Source organism: Pollachius pollachius, assembly GCF_949987615.1.
Source record: "Pollachius pollachius genome assembly, chromosome: 1".
Lineage (NCBI taxonomy): Eukaryota > Metazoa > Chordata > Actinopteri > Gadiformes > Gadidae > Pollachius > Pollachius pollachius.
The window spans coordinates 27,349,210-27,366,763 of record NC_136934.1 but is presented as its reverse complement, the minus strand read 5'-3'; the positions used below and the strand labels follow the sequence as shown (position 1 = coordinate 27,366,763).

The following is a 17,554-nucleotide window of genomic DNA, read 5'->3' as shown; positions in this document are numbered from 1 at the left end:
TTGTGTTATCATTGCTGCAGGCATCAGCGCTGTTCACATGCTAACTCTGTGAAACTCAATTCAGCAGAGGTCAAATGAAGGGGGGATGGGGAGAGATGTCCCAGAATACATGCTTTTTTTCCTCTGTGGCAATATTTGTGTTTCTTCAAGCTGGCTGTGGCCTGGCCTGGCCATCCGCAGAGTGTCATTGTGCTGAGAGAAGTGTGTAAGATGGCAGACACTGTGAAAGGCTGCATTGTGCTCACACTGATCCCCCCCCCCCCTCCCCCCAGACACACACACACACACACACAAGCTATGGGGCCGATGAAGCTGGTTGCAAGTGCATCCAAACTAGAACTCGGAAAAACACAGAAACCCTTTCTGCTCTTATTGAGTTGTACCCACTGGTGTGATTCATTCAAGAGCAGATATCTTCTATTAATTGCTTGCAAAAACGAAACACGAAAAACATGAAGTAATAAATAAAATACCATGGGGGAGAATCAAATGATAAAGATACAGAACAGTGAACGTTACCACTAAAGACAAAACCCGGTATCACACGATTTCGTGCTCATGCGCACAAACGTTTATCTATTGAATCGTGTCCCAAAGCACGATTTTCACAGAACGAAATGTAAACCAATGCATTCTGAATGGGAGCGCTTCTCTGATGTTTTTGTGCTACACAGAACAAAATGTAAACCAATGCATTTTGAATGGGAGCGTTTTTCAGATGAGAGAGAGAGAGAGAGAGAGAGAGAGAGAGAGAGAGAGCACAGACAGTACAGTGCACCCTCTAGTAACGTTATATATACAGTGGGGCAAAAAAGTATTTAGTCAGCCACCAATTGTGCACTTAAAAAGACGAGAGAGGCCTGTAATTTTCATCATAGGCAAACCTCAGCTATGAGAGACAAAATGAAAAAAAAAAATCCAGAAAATCACATTGTCTGATTTTTTAAGAATTTATTTGCAAATTATGGTGGAAAATAAGTATTTGGTCACCTACAAACCAGCAAGATTTCTGGCTGTCACAGACCTGTAACTTCTTCTTCTTTAAGAGGCTAAACAGTCACACTCCAAACTCCACTATGGCCAAGACCAAAGAGCTGTCAAAGGACACCAGAAACACAATTGTAGACCTGCACCAGGCTGGGAAGTCTGAATCTGCAATAGGTAAGCAGCTTGGTGTGAAGAAATCAACTGTGGGAGCAATTATTAGGAAATGGAATACATACAAGACCACTGATAATCTCCCTCGATCTGGGGCTCCACGCAAGATCTCACCCTGTGGGGTCAAAATGATCACAAGAACGGTGAACAAAAATCCCAGAACCACATGGGGGGACCTAGTGAATGACCTCCAGAGAGCTGGGACCAAAGTAACAAAGGCTACCATCACTAACACACTACGCCGCCAGGGACTCAAATCCTGCAGTGCCAGACGTGTCCCCCTGCTAAAGCCAGTGCATGTCCGGGCCCGTTTGAAGTTTGCTAGAGAGAATTTGGATGATCCAGAACAGGATTGGGAGAATGTCATATGGTCAGATGAAACCAAAATAGAACTTTTTGGTAAAAACTCAACTCGTCGTGTTTGGAGGAGAAAGAATGCTGAGTTGCATCCAAAGAACACCATACCTACAGTGAAGCATGGGGGTGGAAACATCATGCTTTGGGCCTGTTTTTCTGCCAAGGGACCAGGACGTCTGATCCGTGTGACGGAAAGAATGAATGGGGCCATGTATCGTGAGATTTTGAGTGAAAACCTCCTTCCATCAGCAAGGGCACTGAAGATGAAACGTGGCTGGGTCTTTCAGCATGACAATGACCCCAAACACACCGCCCGGGCAACGAAGGAGTGGCTTCGTAAGAAGCATTTCAAGGTCCTGGAGTGGCCTAGCCAGTCTCCAGATCTCAACCCCATAGAAAATCTTTGGAGGGAGTTGAAAGTCCGTGTTGCCCAGCGAAGGCCCAAAAACATCACTGCTCTAGAGGAGATCTGCATGGAGGAATGGGCCAAAATACCAGCAGCAGTGTGTGAAAACCTTGTAAAGACTTACAGAAAACGTTTGACCTCTGTCATTGCCAACAAAGGGCATGTAACAAAGTATTGAGATGACCTTTTGTTATTGACCAAATACTTATTTTCCACCATAATTTGCAAATAAATTCTTTAAAAATCAGACAGTGATTTTCTGGATTTTTTTTTTTCCTTTTGTCTCTCATAGCTGAGGTATACCTATGATGAAAATTACAGGCCTCTCTCATCTTTTTAAGTGGGAGAACTTGCACAATTGGTGGCTGACTAAATACTTTTTTGCCCCACTGTATGTCAATATTTTATGTAAACCAATGCATTTTGAATGGCAGCGTTTCTCAAACAATTAACGTGCTCCACAAAACGAAACAAGAGAGAGAAAGAGAGAGAGGGAGAGAGAGCGAAGGGCTTCAGAAGGGGTGTTTGCAGATAGTACAGTGCACCCTCTAGTTATATATATGTCAATATTTCCATTTTTGAGGCAGACCTCCTCAAAAACTGAAAAAATAAATAAATTAAATTAACCGTGCTCCACAGCACGAAATGTTTTCGAATGCATTTTGAATGGGAGTGTTTCAGACAATTTTCGTGCTCCACAGAACGAAACGAGAGCGAGAGAGAGAAAGAGAGAGAGGGAGGCAGAGAGAGAGGGAGGCTTCAGAAGGCGTGTGCGCAGATAGTGCAATGCACCCTCTACTTATGTTTGTGTCAAAGCAACAAATGCATCAAAGGGTAAATGTAGTGTATTAGGGATACTCTGATTTCCCCGGTTTTTACAGCAGACCTCCTCAAAATCCTTTCGTTCTCACGCTCACAAAAAGTAATCTATTGAAACGTGTCCCAGAGCACGATTGTCCCACATTATTCGTACTGCACAGAACGAAATGTAGATCCATGCATTTTGGATTGGAGCGTTTCTCAGAAAATACACAGGTATATATATATATATATATAATATTCATTATATACGGAGAGGCCCTCTTAAAGCTAGGGTGGGTACTTTTTTTACAGTAATATTTGGCAAAACTGTCATAATAGCCAGTCAGCTATATGTAGATGAAGTGCTCTGAGAATATCTGCCCATTACTTTGCTCTCCCCTGCCTCTGTGTGCCGCCCCCAAAAATTGCCACCGCTCATGTACACTTGCATGTCACATACACTCTTATTGGCTGTGGGACTGTCCTGCGTGAGCGTTCACGAGCCTAGCAGTCTGACAGTTTTGCACTTCTACGGCGACAACAAATGAATAGCAATGTCTTCATCAACGGCCCCTAAATTTCCCATTCCCCGGATACCAACAACTAACACCGCTAAGACAGCGAAAAAAAGAGGAAAGACACTTGTTGAAAGGACAGCTACTAAAAGGCAGCGGAGAGAGCTCGAAATAAAACCAGAGTAAACATTGGCGTGGCTTATGAGCGATGGAGAGAGTTACGTGACCTGAGAAACGTAAAATCGGACGCTGAGATGGCTACATTTCTTATAGACAGGTAAGGAATAGTGATATCTCTGCATGGTATATTGTGAAGAATATGTACAGTGTCGGCTGGTATGGTTTTTTACTAGGCAGAGCCAAGATAACTGTTGCATTACGGTTCTGTAATGTAACCGTTTCAATACGGTTCCGTAGGATGTCTTGCATCGGCCCATGGTTCTTTTCCGGTCCGTATTATATTTTAGTTATGGTCACACTAACCTGTCGGAATAACACAGAGATTGTGCTCACGCGTCGCCCAGGCCTCAACGCAACTGTGGATAATGTCCGAGTCACGTTTGTGTAAAATCTACTTTGACACAACTGCCAAGATAAGCACAGCGAGGGAAGTGTAGCATATGATATTCCATGTATTGTTATAACGTTGTTGCAATGGTGTTTCGTCTTCCTATCAATGTAACTGAATTCACATGAACGCGCATAACTGACGTTCGGAGGGAGGAGCTACAGCAGGTAGAGCGTGGCAGGGACGGACCAGAGAGAACACAACGGAATCTCAACGGCTGTTTTCTCCAAAATTACCCAAAATTCTCTAAAATTACCCTAGCTTTAAGCTCACAGGGACTTGTACTTATTATAACTGCCGTAAAGATAGAGAAGTTCAACTTAACGTAAAAATGAATGAATACGTTTTCATTTGCAGAGCGTTTGGCATGGGAAGTAAAACTCCTTTGGCTGGCAGGGCTCTTAACCAACAGAGTTAGTTGGTGGTGCCGCAGGTGAGGGATTAATCCAGCATAGGATCGACCGGAGGGGGGTCAGCATTACTGCAGTCTTTTTCTCCGCTACATAGCTGCTCTGAACTCCCCCCCTCAGGGGTGGTTGAGGGACAGGGGGCCAGTGGTAGGGAGTCAGCTGTCTGGCTGAAATTCGATTCTCATGTTGCAACTTAGCCCTATCGATCTTTTTGCGCATTGCGTGCGCTGCGTTGTGCGTCATACGTCAGCCTACACAGACAATGTTCTAAAATGAAATAATAATATGATAAATATAAAAAGGGTGGATGTTCATAATTTAATGATAACCATGTTGTATGATAAAGATTCATTCCAAAAAAGCATTGATTTGTTCAGAAAATGTTTTTCACCTGCAGTTACAGCCCCCGCCAGGGGGAGTGCTGCAGCACCCTCAGCACCCCCTCTTCCCGTGTCCCTGAAAACTATCCAATAGGAAAGATGCTCACAGCGTCTATTAGAGCCGTAGTCGGGTTAATAATGGAGTGAATGGGCTGCGGGAGCACCCGCTCTGAACGTCAAACTTCGCCGGGGATGGCATAACATTGTAGTGAATTGAACCAGTCCCAGTCTGCCCCAGTCCATTTTTTTTTGGTTCCCTCCTCCTGGCTCCCCTACACCCACCCTATTTGGGTTTGACTTTCTTTTTTTTTTGCATGTCGTGTCGTCTTCCCATGTCCTGTCAAGTTTCCCTCCCCTAATGTGTTTCAGCTGTTTTTCGTTGCGTGCCCTGTGTTTGGTATTGTTACGCCCCCTGGTGGCTCGGAGTAGGACGCAACATAAGGGCAACAGGTTTGGGCAAGTGAGGGTGCAGTCACACAAAATCCAAGACAAAAGGTGAATTCAATATAAAGTGTTTACTTACAAAAAAAGGCAACACAGGGATCAACAAGGACTGTCAGTGGCACCAAAGAAAAGAACATAACAAAACCCACCCCCCCATTGACAGGTGCTTTGCACCCAAAAAGTACAGTGGGTGGTGCTCACTCTAACCTGCGGTACTAACAACAGGTAAACCTACGTGTATGAAATATGTAAACCTCAGGGTATCTTACCTATCCTTATTGCCCCTGTGCGCACAACAAAATAATTAACAAAGGCAAAGACAAAACTAAAGTAGGCTGCTAACAACTAAAGTAATGAGGTTTAAACAAGTGTGTAATAACTAAAGACAAGACACTAAACCAACAAAGAAACCAAGCACTCGCAAGCACTAGTAAACACTAGCAAATACACTCCAAAAACAAGCCAACAGAGCTCAACTAAAGCTCTGCCACAGCTCAAACCAAAGCACTCCCTCCTGACAAACAAACACAGGACTATTTAAAGGGGAATGGTTGATGGGAGATCTGGAACAGGTGTGGTGATTTGGTGACTGGGACCAGGTGTGCACATCTGAGAATTTGGAGAATGAAAACAGGAGGAGGAGACAGAACAACACAAACATACTACACAAAACAGAACACAAAACATGTAGGCCTATACCATGTATAACATATAAGACATACAAAACACTGTACGTAACAGGTATTTAAGCCCTTGTCTTTCCTTTGTTCCTTGTTGGATCATTTTAGTTTGTGGTGATTTGTGTCCTGTGTGTTACCTGTGTTCCCTGTGTTACCTGCGTCACCTGTGTTCTCGGTGTTCCTTGCCTTTTGCGTTAATAAATTATCCTTTACCTGAACTGTCTGCTATTGGGTCCTACCTGCCTGCCTGCCACCCGCTAACCGTGACACCCCTCTCCGTCTGCTGACGACGCCGAAGGGTACCTTTCCCATCAGCTACCGACGCTAAAGTGCCCTTACCAACAGTCGGTATTTGACGTTCTCGGAGTGTTGTCAATACACACCCAGTTCACACTCAGGAGGAGAAATGACCTCCCACACATAATGAATTATTTCAAATAACCCTGCCTTGTTAAATGTGTTCGTGCACGTCTCTCAGATTGAAGTTATAGCCTACTAGCCTCCAGACAGTGATAAAAAAAGAAAGAGTCACGTTGATTAAAAAATAAACTCATTAATTACAAGTCTAAACTGTGGAAAATAGAACGATATATAGGGGGAGATATAGAGCGTGCACTGCGCCGCCCTTCTGAAGTCGAAAAAAATCTCCCGATGAAATCCATTGGTTTAATATTGAATTAATGAAATATTAAAATATATATTATATATCAAATTACTTAGTTATAATATTATAAGCAGACCATGTAGCTTTTATTCAATTATTGTTATAACAATATCTTTATACTAGAGCGTGCACTGCGCAGCCCGCACCCACTTCTGAAGTCAAAAAAAATCACCTGATTGAAATGCATTGGTTTAATATTGAATTAATTTAATATTAAAATGTATATTATATATATAAATATACAATTATTTCGTTTTTGATACGGTTATTTAGTTTTTGAGGAGGTCTGCTTCAAAAATTGGAAATATCGACATATATATAACTAGAGGGTGCACTATACTATCTGTGCACACCCCTTCTGAAGCTTTTCTCTCTCTCTCTCTCGTTACGTTTTGTGGAGCACGTTAATTGTCTGAAAAACGCTGCCATTCAAAATGCATTGGTTTATATTTCCTTCTGTGGACCACGTTCGTTTCAGTTTTTGAGGAGGTCTGCTTAAAAAATTGGAAATATTGACATATATATAACGTTACTAGATGGTGCTCTGTACTGTCTGCGCTCTCTCTCTCTCTCGTCTGATAAACCCTCCCATTCAAAATGCATTGGTTTACATTTCGATCTGTCTAGCACAAAAACATCGGAGAAACGCTCCCATTCAGAATGCATTGGTTTACATTTCGTTCTGTGTAGCACGAAAAAAGTCAGACAATCGTGCTCTGGGACACGATTCAATAGATTAACCTTAGTGTGCATGAGCACGAAATCACGTGATACCGTGTTGAAAGACAATGACATGTAAAGGCCCTGCTAACTGGAGGTTTTAAATGGCTGCTCAACACGGATGAGTCCTCTGTGATGACTGAGAAAGGAGCTCTGAATCATTGTCCTGATTCATCTCTTAGCAGAGGGAGGCAATAGGGGCATGTGGAGGATTCTCTTATGTCCCACAGTACCTGCAGAAAGACACGGGTGAGTTTTGGGGGGAGTTGGAATTTCCTGGAGCTTAGAGGGTTAAGGAAGAGGTTTTGCAACCGTTACTAATGCCTGGCTAAAGAGGCTAAGTCTTTACTAAAGGGGATATTTATTAAAATTGTTGTATTTTGGCTGATGAGGCTGGTGCTTGCAATCTGCCACAGGTTGCTGTTTTTTCTGCCTCCTCTTGACAAATTAATTACATCATAAACAATAATCAGGCACGGGAGATCCTGTATTAGCCATCGACAATGTGAAAATTGGTGTACAGTTATTTTAATGTTGAGTATAGCTTATCAACATACAATATAGAATATATTGAAATGCTGCAATAAATTATCAGATTAAAAAGCATGTTGTTTAATCAAATCATATTAAATGAAATCTTAAATATATACCTTTCTGCCTTAAAAAATATCTAAAAAACGTCCTTATTTACATAGAAATGTGTAATAACATTATCCCAAATGTTTCCAACATTGTTAAAACCCAGAGAAATCCCTAGTTTTAGTCACAGTTTTTCTCCATTATATTTGGTTGCATGCTATTGGTGTCATATGCCCTTACCCCCTAACCTCTGGGGAAACATGCCAAAACAGTGATCCAGTAGACACCTCATTTATTGATAATTGATTATCTATGATATTTATCGAGCTTGCTACTTTCACCACATTTTTGGTGGCTTATGCCAGCCACCAATGCAGTGGTTCCCAAACACAGGCCTTACTTCTGTGATATTTGGTCTTATATATATAAAATATATATTTTTTGGTACAGATAACAGCAATGGGCTAGCACACGTTCAAAGATGTACATAATGCTATCAACAGCTGTTGGGGTAGGTAACTCATCTAATGGTAAGCTAGCAAGTTAACGTTGTTTTACTGCAGCAATGTCAATAAAACTTAAACACATTAGGTCAGATTTATTTTCACCGGCATGATGATTAAGACAACTCCCATGTTCCCACGCTTATCCCCTTGTGGCAAATACAATATATTTAATATAAACATATCATGCCTTTAAAATAGGAAATTTATACCTAAGGAAATTGGTCAAGTCTGGCAAAATCTAAAGCAATTGAAAAATGGACATACCTTTCATACCTTTGAAAAAACATAATATTGCCTTATGATTTACTTGATATCTTGCTATCATTAATTTTCTTTTGAGCAGGAATATATACTTTTAATATATTTAAGGTAGGCCTTGTATGCTAGTTTAGGTCATAGGAAACCAAGCTCTTTTAAATTGGATTCATAAAATGTAACCGCAGCGTGTTAATAAGAATAAGCTACTGATCTTCTGTCTAAAGCAAAGCAACAGGCAGGCAGTGCTCTCATGTTGTGAGTAATTTTCTTTCTGTCTTTATATTTATATCTATTTATATTTGTTTGCAGCCTAATCAACACAGCCCTCATGTAATGGACTGTCTTATTATAACTGATAATAAGACAGCCCTATGCCACGTTTACTCTGTACAATCCATTAAAAAACAGCCCATATATCATGTATCCATCTGTGTTCCAAATGTGGTACGCAGCTTCTGTCCAAGTCCATCGAGCAGCTACGTCAGCCCAACGCACACCTGCAGGAGTCCGAGGAGGATGAGGAGGACCGCATCAGAGCGCACAGCCTCGGCATGCTCCAGGAGGATAGGGTGCCCTCTGGAGGCGTCATCCGGAAGCACACGCTGAGGAGCTGCAGCAGCGGCGGCGGCGGCTCCACCGGAGAGCTGGCCGACACCCCTTGCCACCATGGGGGGGTCGTCAGGGTGAAGGAGGAGCCGGCCGACAGTGAGGACGAAGCACTGAGCAGCGAGCACTTGGAGGCAGAGCAGAGCGCCTATCTGCACCAGCTAAAGGGGAGACTGGTGATAAGGGCCATGATCTGAGGAAGGCCCCCACCCACCTGCCTCCACTCTCCCCAGGGGGTTCACATACTGTAACATTCGCAGATTAACATGTAGACAGCCATGTGAAGTATACATAAAAGCTCATGTGTGCACATACACACACACACACACACATGCAGATACCAACACATATACAGTCCACATACACACAAACACACATACACACACACAGACATCACACACATTGTCTTTTACCCTGACTAGGCCAATTCACTCCCTGAAACCCACAAGTTGTGACCCCTTTTCACTTAAACTGCAGCCTGGCCCTAGACACTTGGACTGTGTGTTTGTGAAATTTGTGTAGTTGGCTCTTTAAAGTAGGTTGTAACGTTGTGTATATATTATGAAGATTGAACCCTTTCTTTTTAAGAGCTTTTTTGGAAGTCTCAAGTCGGCTTTCAAAATAAATTTTATGTATATGCTGTGGATTTAGCATCAAAGATTATTTTAGAGCAAACTTGAATATGTACAGCTTTAGCAAAATTATGTTCCAATTGTTTTAATTTTAATTTTATTCATAAAATATTCAGAATCTGTTTTATCCTCCTTAACATTGACGATTATCATAATGTCCTGCAATGTGTCTTAGGAAATGAAAAACTAAAATCGCATTCTCAAATTTGCTGGTCTCAGTTCTGGAAATGACAAACAAATCTCCAAAAGAAAATGTGGCCGCGCGAGAATGTATACTTAAATCCTTAGGAAAATTACTTTTGACAGACTTTGCACTAGCATTAATATTGCATATTGACTACAGTCCACTGCACATAAAGCAGTTTGAAGGATAAAAACACTAAATGTACCCTTGGGTTTGCAGGAATTTCCAGCAGATCCCAAGTCTTAAGTAGAAGCCCCATAGCCTGGGTTGTGTTGCGCCAAGCTCTCCTACCTTATCCCCCTCTGGGTCCAATCCAAGCCCTGCTGGGCTCATACCCAGCTTCAGCAGAGAGTTGAAGAGAGTGATCTAGAGAGAGACAGAGAAAGTAAAAGGAGAGAGAGAGAGAGAGAGAGAGAGAGAGAGAGAGAGAGAGAGAGAGAGAGAGAGAGAGAGAGAGAGAGAGAGAGAGAGAGAGAGAAAATACAGAGAAAAAGAGCTGGGCAGGAAATGCCTTCTAAAATCCAGGAGTCTAAGCGATTCATGTGTGCAGGAATGTATGGAGTGAGAAGGGAACTTGTTAAGGGAGCCCTTTTTTGAATAGATAATCACTAGCGCCGTATTCCTGTTGAAATGCTTACCTCCACAAAGAAGGTTTGATGTTACCTCAATAAAAATAACCCAGAAGAGACCTTTTTCCTTTTTTTCTTATTTGTCAAAGACAGTCTTTCTGTTTGAAAGTGCCCACTACAGCATGTATAGTCTGTCTTACAGAAAAGTGCTCAATCAAATGTATTGTAAACTTGTAAACCTTGTTTTATTTCTAACGGTCTACTCAAAATCCCTTGTTACGGGGTGCTGTATTTGGATAAATTTGGAAAGACAACGCTGTCTGTCTTTATACTGTGTGTTCCGACTGTCCTGTTTCAATGTTTTAGTGTAAGTATCGCCACGATCACAACAATGTGTGTCTTGTTCTCTTGCTCTTTTGATTTGGTACAAGAACCCTACTCGCCACCAGTGGTTTGTGTGTGTGTGTGTCTGTGTGTTTGTCTGTGTGTGAGTGACTGTTTAGTAGGGTGCTTGGTCGTGGTCCTGTTCTTTGTTAAAGCTATTTGCATTTCTTCTCTTTTTCTGCCTTGTGTGAGAAACTTTTTTTTTTTTTAATAAAGTTCATTCCCCTATATGAAACGTAAGTTCTTGCAACTTTTTCAATATTTTTTCAATATGATGCTGCAAAAAGGCTGAACACCACACTGTTTTCAAATCCAACGTTCCATCAGTTTTGGGGCTCTATGTGACCCTTTTAAGGGAGCTTAAAGCCCAAAACACACACCAGCGCAGAAGCAGCGCGTCAAACAGAACGCCCCCATTATTTCGGACGTACTAGCAAACAGTGGCGGCAGCTAGACGCGCGCCAGTGTGAGCACAGAGCTGTTGAGAAATGTATTGTAGTGGTAGCCTACTCTACTACAAAGCTTGAGCAACTTCAAACCCAAGATTCGGGTGTATCAAATAAGTCACTGGACTTATTTGATACACCCGAAACACTGGATTCATTTGAAAAAAAAGTTTGTGTACACAGCACTTGAAATGGTAATTCTCTTGAATATTGTATCTTTAATGTGGTTTTAAATATAGCATTGCACGACACGTTTTGTTTTCAGCAAGAATACTTAACGTGAAAAACATATCCTGGAATGTGCTTTGATAAAAGTTTAATGATAGTTTCCATTTGAAAGGATGTCGAAAACACATCTTTGTTATACCTCAAGCCTATTTTAGTATTTCTGCGTTTCACGGCTCCGCCCACCAGACGCATGGTCTCCGATTGGCCACGCCTCCTGGTTATCGTGTCGAGCAAGGGATTGTGGGAAGGCTCGCGTGCAAGCGGGGGGTTTTGGCACGTTAAAGGGGCGGGATTCAAGTTGAACATCAGTTAAATAGAGTGGCGAAGTCACGCCCCTTCCGGTAGAGCTCATGGGACCTATGAGGTCGAAAAATAAGAATGGGTTTCAATGGAGAGAAAGTAATTATTTTTGGTCTCCGTCGTTATATGCCCTGGATTACACATATGTTGTTTGTGGATTTAAATGATAAATTTTCAAGCAAAGAAAACAAAGATTTCGCAAAGAAGTTTGATAATGTTAGGTTTTGTGTGAGGCCGCTTTGTGAATTACAGCTCTCCGCTGTTCTCGACGCGAATGATATACGTCACCACCCGCACTTGGAACTCCGGTGCAGACATGGCGATCTCTCTGCTCCACTTCACCGCTTTTTTCCAAGGGGAGGATAAAAGCATTGAAAGAGGTGAAAACCATTATAAGTCGGGGCATGTGGAGAGTTTCAGTTACGCCGATGGGGAGATTGTCTTGTCCACGCCAGTCGCAGGGAGCGTGACGTCTTTCTCATTGTGCTTTCTCTGTAGCCTTTAACTGAACAATTGCACAATAAACGGTTAAACTCTTGACATGAACAATTATCATTTAAATCCACAAACAACATATGTGTAATCCGGGGCATATAAAGACTGGGACCAGAAGATAATTACTTTCTCTCCATTGAAACCCATTCATATTTTTCGACCTCATAGGTCCCATGAGCTTTACCGGAAGGGGCGTGACTTCCCCACTCTATTATGCCGCGTTCGAGATGCTTCATACACCACATCATACACAAGTTTTCCAATGTTGTATCCAATATTCATATATTGAAGTATTATTTGAAAGGAACATGTTGATCAAAGTAAAAGTTATATTGATACAGTTACAACAATTATTCACAAATAAGGAATAAGAATAGCAAATATAACTAGAAAATGAGGTGAGTGCTGTAGTGCAAAGTGAGGTGGAAAAGACTAGTTAATAGAGCCACATAGATTAAGACATAAAGAAAAGTTAAATGGCTTAAATCAAGTGAAGGGATTTGAACAAAAGTTCAAAAGTCTAAATGGAGTAAACAATGTAAACATGCACACCATTTAAGAAAATGTAAATGTTTGGAAACAAATAAAGTGACAGCTGAATGAAAAGCGCAAAGCATTGCTAAAAATGCAGAAATGTAAAATAAATTGAACTGAAGAATCTGAAAGGTCAAATATATTGCCCTGCACTGCTGGTGTGTGTGTGTGTGTGTGTGTGTGTGTGTGTGTGTGTGTGTGTGTGTGTGTGTGTGTGTGTGTGTGTGTGTGTGTGTGTGTGTGTGTGTGTGTGTGTGTGTGTGTGTGTGTGTGTGCGTGCGTGCGTGCGTGCGTGCGTGCGTGCGTGCGTGTTTAAGATAATGGCGAGCCAGTGCGTGATTAAAAGTAGCCCAATAGAGTGGGAAAAAAACCCCAATCTGGCAACACTGCCTGAATGTCCTTTAAAATGATCCCAATCTGGCAGGGAAAACTGCCCAATCTGGCAACACTGCTGAACGTCCTCACGCTCCAGCTTCAACGTGAAATGAAATGAAAACAGCTGAATGAAAAGCGCAAAGCATTGCTAAAAATGCAGAAATGTAAAAATAAATTTAACTGAAGAATCTGAAAGGTCAAATATATTGCCCTGCACTGCTGGTGTGTGTGTGTGTGTGTGTGTGTGTGTGTTGTGTGTGTGTGCGTGTGTGTGTGTGTGTGTGTGTGTTTAAGAGAGTAGCGAGCCGGTGCGTGATTAAAAGTAGCCCAATAGAGTGGGAAAAAAAAAAACAATCTGGCAACACTGCCTGAATGTCCTTTAAAATTATCCCAATCGGGCAGGGAAAACTGCCCAATCTGGCAACACTGCTGAACGTCCTCACGCTCCAGCTTCAACGTGAAATGAAATGAAAACAGCTGAAAACGAAGCCGGTATGAAACTAAAACTGTGATTCTGAAGAAAGTTTAAATGATATCGAAATTCCGTTTGGATATTATTGAAGATACACGTGTGCAGATTTGTTAAATGGTTTGAACGAAGATAAACGGTTGAACATTAATTTATTTACGTCTTAAACAGTTAAAGTACCAGAGGACGGCTCTGCCGTCCTCCCATTGGCTCCCATGTTAAAAAAAAAAATATATATATTTTATTTATTTATATTATATTTAAAAGTAGAAGATAAAAAGATAAAAAAGTGCAAAGCATGGCTGAAAATGAAGCAATGTAAAATGAATTCAACTGAAGAATCTGAAAGTAGTTGCTGAAGTAATAGTAGTAGTAGTAGCTGAAGTAGTAGTTGCTGAAGTAGTATTAGTAGTAGTAACTGAAGTAGTAGTAGCTGAAATAGTAGAAGCTGAAGTAGTAGTAGTAGTAGCTGAAGTAGTAGGTAGTAGCGGAAGTAGTAGTAGTTAATGAAGTAGTAGTTGTAGCTGAAGTAGTAGTAGTAGCTGAAGTAGTAGGTAGTAGCTGAAGTAGTAGTAGCTGAACTAGTAGTAGAAGCTGCAGTAGTAAGAGCTGAAGTAGTAGTAGTAGTAGCTCAGCTAGTAGTAGTAACTGAAGTAGTAGGTAGTAGTTGAAGTAGTAGCTGAAGTCGTAGAAGTAGCTGAAGTAGTAGTAGTAGCTGAAGTAGTAGTAGAAGCTAAAGTAGTAGTAGAAGTAGCTGAAGTAGTAGTAGTAGTAGCTGGAGTAGCAGGTGGTAGATGAAGTAGTATGTAGTAGCTGAAGTAGTAGTAGTAGTAGCTGAAGTAGCAGTAGAAGTTGAAGTAGTAGTAGTAGTAGCTGAAGTAATAGTAGAAGCTGAAGTAGTAGTAGAAGTAGCTGAACTGGTAGGTAGTAGCTGAAGTAGTAGGCTGTAGCTGAAGTAGTAGTAGTAGCTGAAGTAGTAGTAGTAGTAGCTTAAGTAGTAGGTAGTAGCTGAAGTAGTAGTAGCAATTGTTGTTGTAGTTGTATTGGTAGGTGAAGTAGCAATGGTAGTAGAAGTATTGGTAGGAGTAGTAATGATAGTAGTATTGGTAGGAGTAGAAGTAGTAGTAGTAGTAATGGTAGAAGTAGTGGTAGTAGCAGTAGTAGAAGTAGAAGTGGTAGTGGTAGTAGCTGAAGTAGTACGAGTAGCTGAAGTAGTAGAAGTAGCTGAAGTAGTAGTAGTAGCTGAAGTAGTAGTAAAAGCTGAAGTAGTAGTAGTAGTAGAAGCTGAAGTAGTAGTAGCTGAAGTAGTAGTAGTAGTAGTAGCTCAAGTAGTAGTAGTAACTGAAGTAGTAGGTAGTAGCTGAAGTAGTTGTAGTAGCTGAAGTAGTAGTAGCTGAAGTAGTAGCAGTAGTAGTAGTTGACGTAGTAGAAGCTGGAGTAGCAGTAGAAGTAGATGAAGTAGTAGTAGAGTAGTAGTAGCTGAAGTAGCAGTTAGTAGCTGAAGTAGTAGTAGCTGAAGTAGCAGTAGCTGAAGTAGCAGGTAGTAGCTGAAGTAGAAGTAGTAGTATAAGCTGAAGTAGTAGTAGTAGCTGAAGTAGTAGTAGAAGCTGAAGTAGTAGGTAGTAGCTGAAGAAGTAATAGTAGCTGAAGTAGTAGACAGTAGCTGAAGTAGTAGTAGTAGCTGACAGTGTTGTGCCTGAATGCGTCCATTGAACGATAGTTCATAAACTCGTTCATATTTTGGGCGAACGTGAACTGAACATACTGTATTACTGCCTGATGAACGTTACTGTGAACTTGTTCATTCTGGTGTCTGTGAATGGCACACTCACTTGGTTTAACTTCGTTCAATATGGGGGTTATTTGTTTATCAACACGGCGGATGTGCGGGCAGATCGCCGTGTTCTTTGACCGGTTGCCATGGTAATCTCTGTGTGGTTAATTTGCAGTTGCGGTGTTGCCAGCATACTGTTACATTAAACTGTAATCAGAAAAAGCAGTTATATGCTATAGACCCTATAGTATCTGTCGTATAAAGGCTGGGACGAATTTCAAGCTATAAATATGTACACTTTATTTTGAAAGTATAGACCAGCGCGATTCCCATTGAAATGAATGGCGCGGTGATTATTCTTCAAAACGAGAGCTGTTAAATTGTGGAAAATGAATTAAACTGTAATCACACAACGTGGTTATATGCTATAGACCCTAGAATATCTGTGGTATAAAGGCTGAGACGAATTTCGAATTATAAATATATACAATCCATAACATTAGCTCTCTGGCTCATAGCTCAGCGGACTAGAATACCTGATAGAATCATTGCTTGTTGGCCGGATACGGAAAGGGGGGCTGTTCACGTTTGGTTGTAGTCTTTTCGCTCGGTTCTACGTCTCATCAGTAGGGCTAGAACCGAGCGAAAAAGACTACAACCAAATGTGAACACCCCCCCTTTCCGTTTCCGGCCAACGAGCAATGAGTCTTCCAACAGAAATCAATGGGATTTACAAAATGCGCTAAATGTGCAATAAAACACGAGAGAAACTGTATTTCGCTACGATACTTGATTCAACCACTCTATTTCATCCTAGACAAACCACAAAGGGGGCTCAATGTTCAAAATACCAGAAAAAACTAATAGCTCACTGCAACATATTGAAAAAAAGAACTATGAACTAGTTCCTTCTTTGGAACTGTGAACTTAGTTCAACATTTTGAATTATGAAGGTTTAACTGAACTAGTTCATTTTAAAATTTGTGAACTGAACTTTGAACTAGTTCACGTAGAAAGTGAACTTTCCCAACACTGGTAGCTGAAGTAGTTGTAGTAGTTGTAGTAGCTGTAGTAGTTGCAGTAGCTGAAGTAGTAGTAGTAACTTAAGTAGTTGCAGTAGCTGAAGTAGTAGTAGTAATTGGGTAACCCTTCCTTTTACAGTCCCCTAATTACTAGGTATTTACCCGGTAAATATATAGTAAATCATAGTGTATTACTGGGTAATTACCACTGGTAATAAGAAGGTAAATACAGAGGAATTACAGCTGAAGTACTAAGTAAAACCTCCACTATTACCCATCAACTCAACTACGTACCGTGTAGTTCTAACTGTTTAAGGTTGGTAATAACTCAGATATTGTGTACTTCCTAGGAAATTAGGCAACCGATTCTTAGAAACAACTATTTATTCAAGTTACAATTCTAGTTAACCAAGGTTTATGTCGGTAACAGCCCAAGTTTAATGATGTACTATCTAGAAATTAGCATAGTACTTTCCAAGAAATTACTTTCTCTTACATAGTTATTATTCATATTTACACCCATTTAGAAAGGGTTTATTCGATTTACCTTACAAACTATGGAATTACTTACCTGCAGTGTTGGTAATAACGCCGTTTAAAATAACGGCGTTAGGTAACGCCGTAATTTTTTCAGTAACGGGGTAATCTAACTAATTACTATTTCCGTCGTTACAACGCCGTTACCGTTACTGTACGAAAAATGCAGTGCGTTACTATGAATTGATTAAATAAACTGCGTAATCCGAACGCACCCTTGGCTCCAAACACAAACTGCTAGTGAGGTGACCGGGTGGGTTAACAACGAGATAAGCGATTATGATTGGCTAAGGCAGAGTCATGTTTCATGGTAGCCAATCGGAGCCAGTGTTTTTACAAACAAGCCAGGACACGCGCGCCACACACGCACGCAAACGCACACGCCAAACAGATTCGATGAAGCAGCAGAAATGGCGAGTCTGGAGCAATCCGATGAAAAGTTGGCATCTGTAGTATTCGGCAGATGTTCCACAGCCATTGCAACCAAGCAAATGGAAATTCAGGCCCCATCCGCACTAACCCGGGTAAATGTAAAAACGCACATCCGCAATGA

General features: G+C 41.2%; 1 protein-coding gene across 3 annotated transcripts in view; it reads left to right on the top strand.

The window, feature by feature from the left end:
- The window catches only part of hdac9b (histone deacetylase 9b), a gene marked incomplete at its 5' end in the record, with an annotated part of 49,704 nt that extends 38,771 nt beyond the window's left edge, over positions 1–10,933 (top strand). For 2 of the 3 annotated variants that reach the window (XM_079753079.1, XM_079753078.1), the window contains one exon: positions 8,899–10,933. In XM_079753079.1, coding sequence (XP_079609205.1) covers positions 8,899–9,249 — 351 coding nt within the window. In that variant the 3' untranslated portion in view covers positions 9,250–10,933. The remainder of the gene's footprint in view (positions 1–8,898) is intronic. The other variant, XR_013812497.1, reaches the window with a different exon arrangement.
- Between the last annotated feature and the right edge of the window lie 6,621 nt (positions 10,934–17,554).